Source organism: Mustela lutreola, chromosome 16 (genome assembly GCF_030435805.1).
Source record: "Mustela lutreola isolate mMusLut2 chromosome 16, mMusLut2.pri, whole genome shotgun sequence".
Taxonomy (NCBI): domain Eukaryota; kingdom Metazoa; phylum Chordata; class Mammalia; order Carnivora; family Mustelidae; genus Mustela; species Mustela lutreola.
Window position 1 is genome coordinate 25,883,032 of NC_081305.1, and position 11,450 is coordinate 25,894,481.

The window sequence follows — 11,450 nt, forward strand, 5'->3', positions numbered from 1 at the left end:
ACCTCTTTGAAGGGAACAAATAGTGATCTATAAGCCTGATTTGGGGAGGACTGCAGGGGAGAGGGGTAGTAATTGAAAGGCTTGAAGGCAACCTTGTAACTGGAAATAGGTTTCAAAAGCTACTTATAATAATCCGTTCAAAATGTAAAACAGGGAATAAATTCTGCACATGCATACCCACTTACTCCTAGCATGTGACTCCAGCATAATTTTTTTTCCCAATAAGAGAAAAAAATGGACAGACTTTAAATACAAAGCTATCTGTGAAAACAGTGAATCCAAAAATGACACAATATACTTTCTCCCTCTGACTGTGCCTTGTCTCTGGGTCCTGGCTCTATGCAAACACCGTGCTAGCAAAGAAAGGCCCACCTTTCTGGGACACAAATCATTGCTACAGAGAACGTCCCTCAAATTCATGAGTCTGGTGCAAACAAAAGAGCAGCCACGGAAGCAAGGATTTAGTTGGGCATTATTGTCAAATACGATCAAAGACAAAATTCTCTGATCGCTTTGTCTGATCATCTGTAGTACTCGAGTTACAGAAATAGTACTTGTACAGAATGTATTCATGTGCAAAATGGATCATTTATTTAGCACCAAAATCAAATTATAAAAACACTGTTTCCATCTTGAAACATGCATTTAAAAAGCCGTTCTGGCATTCTAAGTTTGCAGGGAGACATCTGCACAATTTGGATCCCCAAATCCCTCTATATTTTCTAATGACAAAGACAGTTGTCACTCATGGGAAGTCGGCGCAGAGACAACTATCCTTCAAATGGGTGGCCTGCAGGGAACAAAGCTTCTTACTCAGGCCAAGGTTTCCGCCTTGATCTCTGGGGAAGAGCTCTGTGCTTGCTGAAACAGATCCTCGGTAAACGGTCAGGAATCCTCTAAGTAATGATGCTGCCGAATTTACTGAAGGGGGAAAACATCGTTAAGATCTCCCGCCTACTTACATTTGCCCCGTGAAGCTTCTCAAATGGGGCCCTTCCTAACCAGTCACCCTAAAGTCTGGTTTTCAATGTAAGAAAAGCTGGTATACACCCTTTAATAATTACTTTGCGATTCCAAATGACTCCCTGACAGCTGCTCTAGGGAGGGAAGGAACTGCTGTGCTGGGGGCTCTGAAGATCTCAAGACAAAAGCCAGGCTCAGGTTAACCATTTCCCCTCCAGGCTGCCTGCAGAGGTTTGTGCACCTAGACCCCAAAGCCCTGGCTACAGAGGAGGAAGGCAATGTGTAAAAGACCCTTCAGTAAAAGCCCCACCATTCATCTGCCTGTTCCTTTTTCTTCTTTATTCTTGGCTTGGGGTAACTCCCCATAGGCAGGAGACACAAGTAAGGCCGACATCCTAGGGCTGCCTGCTGTCCTCTGAGCACCCATGAGGAAGATGGAGCAGTTACGCTCACGTGAACATTTGTGAGCAGGCGAAGACGGCCCATTTGTACCTATCCTTTGGAGCTAGTGAAACTGGACATTGGAGACTATTACATTCCCAGGCACAAGGGTTCCCAGTTCCAACTATACTGCGATGCATGTATTAACCATCCTTCTTTATAAGGGACTTTGGTTTCTCTCCAGCTGGGGGTTCATGGGTTAAGTAGGCCTGGGCTGTGGGTCAGCAGGTTGGGATAGTCTCATATGCCTCATAGGTCAAGGACCTCCTACAGCACATCCTTTCCCACACGGACTGCTGCAGGAAATAAGCCATGACATAGGACACGGTTCTCGTCCTATAGAAGGTCAGCAAGGCTCCTATCAAGGACACACAGGGTGGTTCCCTCCACCAGGAGCATTTCTGTGTTCTTCTGGCCTTCAGTTGTCCATGTCAGTCAGTTTTCTCTTCTTATAGTTCTGAACGAGGCTGGAGGCTGTGATCTGAGAAGCCTGCCCCTTCTCCCAACACTGGAAGTCATTCAGTCCTTTCTGTCCTGTTTGAAATAAGCCCCTCTCCATCTCGTCCAGCCTGGCTACCAGTGCTGAAGTGTCTTCATTGTAAGCGTTCTGGGAGGAGTCCATGATGCGGCGAAAACGTCCGATGAATGTCTGAAGGAGAAGCGAATGAGAGAAATCAGATCCATTTTTACCCCTATACATTTTTGTTTTAAAGATTTTATTTCTAAGTAATCTCTTCACCCTTTTCAAGAAGGGCTTGATGTCACAACCCTGAGATCAAGAGTCACGCGGTCCATTGACGGAGGCTGCCAGGTGGCCCATCCCTGAACATTAAATGTCAAGAAGGGAAAGTTTGGACTCAGTCGGAAGGAGGTCTGAGGCCACTACCACTCAAGTTGTATCACGTTGCCACATCTCAATTTCCCCGTCTGCGAAACAGACTATTAGGAAAATCCAATGGGTTATTACGAAAACCAGTGAAGGAACACCTGTAAAGCATCTCACAAATGACTGGCAAGAAGAAGCTCCTCAAAAAGCATTACCTGTTATTGTTTTCAGGGACAAAGGCCATAATAATGCACAGTGACACGTGCAGACAGGTTTCAACCAAAGAAGATTCCTGATCTAACTGAACGCATTTTCTACTTTTTTCAGTCTGAGAGCAGGACAGAGACACGTGTGATCTAGGAGTATCACTCCACCCTAGGGCTCCGAGACCAAGCCACGAGCCCTGGCTTCAGTTTCTTCCACGGCCTTGTGGCGATGTCACCTTATAAGTCAGCAACTTTACAGGACTTCAAAGCAATGATGGGAAAAGAAAACAAAGAAATCACTAGCCAAAGGCAGTGTTCCAGTTCAAGAACATGTCCTGGAGACACTGTAAGACAAATGAGTTTTCCTCACTTTTAGCTTCCTGCTCACAAGAGTTTCCTAAGCTCCAATGGTCTACAGTCTGTGTATTGGCTTCTTTATCTGAATGGAGAGCAATGAAATGTTTCTTTCTATCCACATTAAAAATTGCACAAGGACACATTAGCCCAACACCGGGCAGAAATGTGTCTTTAGCCACTGGTACTTATAAAGCTAGAAATGAAGGAGTAAAACAAGAGGTAGCAAAGGAGGTTTCTTCTAATATTAGCAGAATAAAAAGTTAAAATAAGATCATACCTAAAGGATGGTACTATGTGCATAACACTGTCTTGTCCATGGAACACAACAATAATAGGTACCATTTATTAAATAGCAAAATATAATGTCACTGTGATGTGGTAATTTTGGCATTATTGTATCTCCACTTAACAGGCGAAAAATTGAGAAGCCTAGAGAGAACGAGCAGCTTGACCAGATCACCGTGAGGACACAGTGCAGATGCAGAGCCACATCTCAGCCCCAGAGCAAGGGAAGGGAACAAGTAACAGGTACATTCCTGACAGGCGCCCTCTGGCCAGTCCCAGGGCTGGGCTGGTACATTTGGGAGCCTGTCCCTTGTTGGTCAACCATCATCCCTTTCTTTTTTCCAGGACTTTCTGTTGGTCCCAAGTCTTAACAAGCAAATATGAAAAGCTGCAGACCAATCATTCTGAAGTAGGTATATAATTGGCAAACATAGTCTAACTGTTGGCTGATGTGGAATAACAAACGAACCGTGTAAATAGTACACTTCCCCGAGGATCAGTGAAGTCTGCTGGTGACCACACCAGCTCTGAGGGCCCGTGCAGTGCCTTAGGTTTTCACATCAATCACTTGCCTGCAGGAGAGACTGGGAAATATCTGCATTCTCGGGACTGTCGAAATGCAGGAGCTGGGAGCCAAACCCATAGAAATGTGGCCCCAGCTTGTGGAGGTCCACCACATTGGCGTCGGCACTGAACACTGTCCTCCAACCTTGTTGGTAGATCTTGGGAAGTTCCACGGAAATAATCCGCCGCTTGTTGTCAAAAAGTCCCTTTGCCAGCCACAAGGGGAGTTCAAGCTTTGAGCCCTGTATCAGACAAGAACACAGATTTTAACAACAAATCACATAGTAAGCATGTGTGCTAGAAAAGAAATACACACACCACTGGCAAATATCAGTGTTGGCTGTTCTCTTTGGTGGCAGGGCTACCACGTGCAGAAGTCTGGTTGTGACCTGAAAAACTGAACCGCAGGTGCTCAAGTTCAATTTCATGATGGAATGGCAAAAAATGGATTTATTCAACGAAAGCAAAGTACAGAACAAAACCATGGTATTAAGGGAAAGTTTTCTAACTCAGAAATAAAAACTCCCAATTGCATACACTTCAGAAATATAATAAACATTTCTGCTTTCTCTGAATATTCCATATCTGTTTCTCATATACACTGACTGGGGGAGGGGGGGCTGCTATGTGCTAAGAAGCACACCCTGGGTGCCAAGGGCTAGATGGAAAAACAGTATCAGCCTGACCTCAGACCACAGGCCCTCTGTATCCCACTTCATAGTTTCAGAGATGACAGAAGAGATAAATTTATATTTTTAAAGCCTTAATAGAATTGGAAAATATGGTGAAGGGGCCACAACAGACCAGAAATTGAGATAAATATCCAAAATATAAAAGTCAAACCTAACTAAGTCAAAGGAGGTACAATAGCATAGAACTCTCATGGAGGAGAACTGCTACGAAAGGTGGGAGAGGCTTTGCAGTGTGTATGAGCAGAGCTTTTTGCCAACCTCCCAGGGCCGGGGAGACAAAGGCAGAGTTCAAGGCTTCCAAAGAAGCCAGAATGTAAGGGATCAAGATTTGAGAAGAAAAGGATAGTGAGAGAATGAAGTCCAATTTCTGTACCAAATATCAAGAGTAATTAGGCAATGGCTTCAAAACAAATTTTAAAAAATCAAATAGAAATTCCAGATCTGAAAAATGCAAGAATTGAACTTTAAGAACTCAACAGGGGGGAGCGCCTGGATGACTCAGTCGGGTAAGCATCCGATTCTTGATTTCAGCTCAGGTCATGATCTCAGGGTCCCGAGACTGAGCCCCCTATTGGGATTCTCCCTTTCCCCCTCTCCACTTAAAACCAACTCAATAGATTAAGTTACATTTGACTGGCCTTCCAGATTTGACACAGATAGAGGGTCATGAATTTAAAAAAGGGTGAATAGAAAATATCCAACTGAAGCATAGAAAGAAAATACAGGAAACAGCATGAGAGATGTAGAACATGGTAGAAAGGAAGTAAGTCTAACCTGCACGTAATTTGAAGCCCAGAAAGAGAAGAGGAATAGATTGAAGCAAAGGAAGTATCTGAGAAGAAAATAGTCATGGAATTTCCAAAATTTAAGAGAGATATCAAATCACAGATTCTAGGAACATTACGAAGCAGGATAAATTTTTTTTTAAAGATTTTATTTATTTATTTGACAGACAGGTATCACAAGTAGGCAGAGAGGCAGGCAGAGAGAGAGAGGGAGAAGCAGGCTCCCTGCTGAGCAGAGAGCCCAATGTGGGGCTCGATCCCAGGACCCTGAGATCATGACCTGAGCTGAAGGCAGAGGCTTAACCCACTGAGCCACCCAGGTGCCCCCGAAGTAGAATATTAATAAAAACCACAACTTGGCACATCTTACTCAAATTGCTGTAAAACGAAGACCTAGAGAAAATCTTAGAAGGCACTGCTGGTGGGGGTAAGAATACATCTTTTACAAAAGGAGCTAGAAGAGTCAAAGCCAACTCTCAACGGAAATGAAGGAAGACACAAAACAATGAAAATGGAATGACGTCTTTTATTTTTATTTTTTTTTTTTAAGATTTTATTTATTTGAGAGAGACAGTATAAGAAGGGGTAGGGCCAAAGGGAAAAGCAGGCTCCCCACTTAGCAGGGAGCCTGATGTAGGGCTCCATGATCATCAACCGAACCGAAGGCTGAAATTTAACTGAAATAGTCAAGCAGGTACCCCTGGAATGACATCTTTTAAAAAGGCCTGAAATAACGGCAAGTCTAAAATTCTATACCCGGTGAAAATATCCTTTAAAAAATAATAGGAAAACAAAGGTATTTTCACACAGGAAGTGTGCAGAAAGTTAACAAAGCAAGCCTCAGACTGCCCTCCTTAGAAAGGCCTGCTTGCAAGGTTGGTCCTTGGTGGGTGTCCTTGAATCTGGGTTTCAGGAGGGTTCCCACTATTCTCAGAATGGATACATGTGCTTCACTGTGCGTAGTTTGCACAATGTGGTTTATACTGAATACCTGCTTTCCTTCTGGGAGCCTGGAATCTTTGTATATGTTAGGTAGAGTGCCTGTGTAACTAGCCCTCTACACCTTGGGTACTGAGTCTCTAATGAGCTTTCCTGGTACACAAATGTTTCACACATGTCACAATGCATTACTGGAGAAATTCAGTGCATCCTCTATGATTCCGCTGGGACTTGAAAGCTTGTAACCGGCTTTCTGCAAACTTCATTCTCCACACCCTTTCCCTTTTGCTGGTTTTACTCTATATCCTTTTATTGTATTAAAATGTAAACATAAGAATGACTATATACTGAGTCCTTTGTGTTCTTTTACTGAATCATCAAACCGCGGATTGGTCTTGGGGACCCCCTTGTACAGACAGAAATGAAGAATTTATCAACAGAAGTAAATCTTGAAGAATGCAAATGATCCCAGAAATAAATATGGAAATACAGGACAGACAGTTAATAGTAGGAAGGCAAAAATAAACACAAATATATCAGTAATTAAATTAAATGTAAACAAGTTAAATACACCAGTTGGAAAATTGTCTAACCAAATAAAAACAAAATCCCAATATATGCTGCTTAAAAGAGATGTACCTATTTTTTTTTTGTATTTTATTTATTTATTTGACAGAGAGAGAGATCACAAGTAGGCAGAGAGGCAGGCAGAGAGAGAGCGGGGGAAGCAGGCTCCCTGTGGAGCAGAGAGCCTGATGCAGGGCTTGATCCCAGGACCCCGAGATCATGACCTGAGCGGAACGCAGAGGCTTTAACCCACTGAGCCACCTGGGTGCCCCAAAAGAGATCTATCTTAAGTAAAAAGACACAGAAAATTTGAAAAAAAAAAAAAAATCATGTAGATAGTAATAAAAAGAAAGGAGACTAGAGATACAATGAAAAAAGGGTCATCATATCCACAAGAGAAATAGGCATCTGCTAAACTGACAGAAGTTAAAGGAGAAATAGACAAATTCATAATTATAGTGGGAGACTTTGGCATATCTCTTTAGATAAGTAATAGCCAAAAACCCCAATAAGGATTGAGAAGTTCTCAACAAAATAGCAAACTTGACCTGACTTACATTATTTATCACACATCATGACTTCAAATATATATCTATTCAAGTGCATATAGAATGTTTAAGTGGATTTTATGCTGCAGTATAAAGCAAGCTTTCTTTCAAAAGACTGAAATCTTTCAGACTACATTCTCTAGCCACAGTGTAATGAATTAAACTAGAAATCAAAAACAGAAAAGATGAAAAGCAAAATCCCAACATGTTTGGAATTAAGCACTGGTCTTCTAAATAACTATGAGTCAATGAAGAAATCACAATGGAAATTAGAAATTATTTTGAACTCACTGATATGAAAATAAAATACAACAAATCAAAATTTGTGGAATGCAATTAAAGCTCAGCTCAGAGGAAATGCAGAGCTAAAAAATGCATAAAGGAAAGCTGAAAAATCAATCACCTGGGGACCCATCTCAAAATGCATGGGCAGGATTGTGGTGGGTAGGAAACAATAGAAAATTAAATCCAGGGGCGCCTGGGTGGCTCAGTGGGTTAAAGCCTCTGCCTTCAGCTCAGGTCATGATCCCAGAGTCCCGGGATCGAGCCCCACATCGAGCCCCACATCCGGCTCTCTACTCAGCAGGGAGCCTGCTTCCTCCTCTCTCTGACCACCTCTCTGCCTACTTGTAATCTCTGTCTGTCAAATAAATAAATAAAATCTTAAAAAAAAAAAAAGAAAAAGAAAATTAAATCCAAAGAAAGTAGCAGTAAAGAACTAATTAAGAACTTAATAACCTAAAAACAAGGGTATAAAGAAGAAAACTGAGAGAGTTATAAGTTAGTTCTTTTAAAAGACTAATAAAACAGATGAACACATGAGGGGGGGGAGAATGAGGGAGAGAAAGAGAGAGAGAAGGTAACAAACCATAGGAGATTCAACAGTAGAGAAAACAGGGTTGATGGAGGGAGGGAGGTGGGGGATGGGCTAGAGGGGTGATAGGCATTAAGGAGGCATTCTGATGACACTGGGTATTGTATAATCACTTAATTCTACTCTTAATCTCTTAATTCTACTCCTGAAACTAATATTGCACTGTATGTTAACTAACAAGAATTTAAATAAAATTTTGAAGAAAATAAAAGACTAATGCAATTGATAAACTCCTAGGAAGACTAACAAAAGGAGCATAATTTCTCCATATCAAAAATAAAAACTGGGGCACCTGTGTGGCTCAGTCATTAAGCATCTGCCTTCAGCTCAGGTCATGATCCCAGGGTCCTGAGACACTGGGATTGAGCCCTGCATCAGCTCCCTGCTCAGCAGGAAGCCTGCTTCTCCCTCTCCCAAACCCCCTGCTTGTGTTCCCTCTCATATCGCTATCTCTCTCTGTCAAATAAATAAATAAAATCTTTTGTTTGTTTGTTTTAAAAGATTTTATTTATTTATTTGATGGATAGAGATCACAAGCAAGCAGAGAGGAAGGCAGAGAGAGAAGGAAGCAGGCTCCCTGCTGAGCACTGAGTCCCATGTGAGACTTGATCCCAGGACCCTGAGATCATGACCTGAGTTGAAGGCAGGGGCTTATTAACCCACTGAGCCACCCAGGTGCCCCTAAATAAATAAAATCTTAAAAAAAAAAAAAAAAACCAAATAATAAAAACCAAGACACCAATATAACCCTACAGATGTCGGAAAGATAGTAAAAGGATATTTTGAAGATTATACCACTACATTTGGAAATCTGTATGAACTTGTCCAAATTCCTAGGGGAGAAAACAATGTACCAAAAAAACACAGGAAGAAACAGAAAGTCTAAATAGTCCTGTATCTATGAATGAAATTAAATATGTCTTTAAAAGCCTTCCTACACAAATCTCCCAAACAGAAGAATTCCAAATAATTTATGTAGACACCGCCCTCAAAGAGGTAGAGCACAACGCCCCACTCCTTACGTGAGGCTGTGTATAATGACTCCCTCCCAAAGAGAACAGTATGGAAAGATGGAAAAAAGTTAACTTTTTTTGGTGCGGGGGGTGGGGGAGAGAGAGAGAGAGGGAGAAAGAGTGTGTGTGACAGAGAGAAAGAGTGAGACAGAGAGAGAGAGGTGGGGAGGGGCAGAGGGAGAGGGAGAGAATCCCAAGCAGGCTCCACACCCAGGACAGAGCCTAACTCGGGGCTCAATCCCATGACTCTGAGCTCAGGATCTGAGCTGAAATCAAGAGTTGGATGCTTAAGCAGCTGAGTCACCCAGGAGCCCTGGAAAAAGTAACTTTATGGTGAAGAATCCTGACAAACACTATCTTAGCCAGGTGATGGAGGTTCCTATCAGTGATAAACCACACCCCCACTATATGCCCTTGATATGCCGCCATGAAAATAGCACTTCACCTCTGTGATCTTCCTCCTCAAATCAGTCTAACCATGAGGGAATCATCAGACAAATCCCAGCTGAGGAACATTCCACAAATTACCTGACCGGCTGGCCACAAAACTGTCATGGTCATTAAAAACAAGGAAAATCTGATCAACTATCACAGCCAAGAGCAGCCCAAGGATGCGGGATACTAAACGGAACGGGGGTGACCTGGATGGAATCCTGGAACACAAAAAAGGCCATTTGGGAAAACAAAGGCAATATGAATAACATATGGGCAGCACATCTCTGTTTACAAGGGTGTAGGAGAACACAATCCTTCTGACTATAACGCAACGCTAAGAAATAACGTCTTAATTTTCTACAAATAACAAAAAAGCAAGCTCACGATTATTATTTAAAAACACTGAGGCAAATCCTGAAGAAACGCTTTAAAAAGTCGACAGACCGGGTGGACCTGGCAAGGAAAACTGGGGGGGGGGGGGGGGAGCAAAGCAGGGGTCCCCTAATTTTTGTTAGAAATTTTGTCGTCCCCATTTGACCTTTGTATATGGATTACTTTGATAAAAATGGAAACAAACACGCCAAACTCACACACCCTTCCAAGCAAAATGTAGGTTAAAGAGGAAATAACAAAATAACCATCTCGAGCCCGTTCCTGGGGCGAACTAGCTTGTGAAGTCCCACAAGCTCCGGGCTCCAATCCCAAGCTCACCACGGGCAGTGGGACCCTGAGCAAGTTACACAACCTTTTTGGGCTTCAGATTCCTGGCGTGTAACCAGATCCAACTATAGGGTCAGGGAAGGATTAAAGGAGTCACAGAGGGGAAGATTCCCTCCCCCACACCATCCACGCCGGCACTAAAGCCCTCGGTAGACGGTTGCGCATACCGTCGTCGCTGCGCAGGAATCAATCTAGCAATTTGCGGTTCCCACACGTATCACATCCTCTCACAGAACCCAAAGCTGTCGTTTTAAGACAAACGTGATCAGAACCCCCCATTCTGAAGTCGTCAGTAGTAGCCGGTCCTTTAAGCCTCAGACACAAGACGGGGCGAGTGGGGGCACGGCTCAATTTGGACAGCTTCAAAAACGGTATCAGACCACCTAGGATAAATTCGGTTTCACACCGGAGGCTACCGCTAAGAAAGCGCTTCAGCGCGCCGCGACCGGCGATTACAGCTGGTTTGTGCAGAAGACCCGCCTTCCCCCAGCCAAAACGACAAATCCCAAGGCGGGGGTCACGGTTTCGGCGCGGCGGCCACGCCCAACGGGAACTGTGGTCTTTCCCCGGGAACGCGCGTGGGCAGGCTTACCTGAGGGATCGCGTGGTCAGTCTCCGGCCCTCCGCTCCGCTCCAGGAAGAAAGCGCCGAGGCGAGGCATGGGGGTCTCTGTGCGCACCGGGAGCTTCTCGTGGGACATCAGGATGTCGTCCAAGGATAGAAAGTTTTCCTCAGGCCCCAGCGCCCCCGACTCCACCCGGAAATAAGCCTCAGACATGGCGGCGGCGGCTTGAACGTCTTCGCTTCCACTCGTGGGGTGCCGGGAGTCCGAGAATGTAAAAGCCTGAAAAAGCGGATGCTGGTCAAGGTCGTGAAGAGTGTGGAAGTTTGCTGTGGCCGCCAGGCTGATTGAAAATTTTCCCGCTCTGCGGACGGGCCAGACTGGAGCAATCGATCCCGGTGGGCCTGCCCAGGCAGAAACAATCGACAGCCTGCGGGCTTGGACCCACGTGATCAGGGGCGGGGCGCAGACCCTACCTACGCTGGGGAAGAGTTGTACCCTGCAGAGTGTGAGCTCAGTGTGGGAACTTACTTATTTTTTTGGAAAGATTTTACTTATTTGGCAGAAGGAGGGAGAGCACAGCAGGAGGAACAGTAGGCAGAGGGAGAAGCAGACTTTCCACTGAGTGGGGAGCCTGATTTGGGGCTTAATCCTAGAAGCCTGGCCGAACGCA

At 44.0% G+C, this 11,450-nt stretch overlaps 1 protein-coding gene across 1 annotated transcript; it reads right to left on the reverse strand.

The window, feature by feature from the left end:
* Positions 1–568: 568 nt before the first annotated feature.
* Positions 569–11,205, reverse strand: GINS3 (GINS complex subunit 3). The gene is made up of 3 exons (XM_059153022.1): positions 10,808–11,205; positions 3,651–3,884; positions 569–2,053 (listed from the first exon to the last, which is right to left on the reverse strand). The coding sequence occupies exons 1-3, from the start codon at positions 10,991–10,993 to the stop codon at positions 1,823–1,825; spliced, it is 651 nt and encodes a 216-aa protein (XP_059009005.1). The 5' UTR covers positions 10,994–11,205; the 3' UTR covers positions 569–1,822.
* Positions 11,206–11,450: the final 245 nt, after the last annotated feature.

Bases quoted from the DNA above. Each gene is read 5' to 3' on its own strand.
- GINS3 (XM_059153022.1), bottom strand. From the start codon at position 10,993: ATGTCTGAGGCTTATTTCCGGGTGGAGTCGGGGGCGCTGGGGCCTGAG. The intron at 3,885-10,807 runs GTAAGCCTGCCC...TGTCTGATACAG, and splicing joins CTGACCACGCGATCCCTCAG to GGCTCAAAGCTTGAACTCCC. The intron at 2,054-3,650 runs GCAAGTGATTGA...CTTCTCCTTCAG, and splicing joins TTTCCCAGTCTCTCCTGCAG to ACATTCATCGGACGTTTTCG.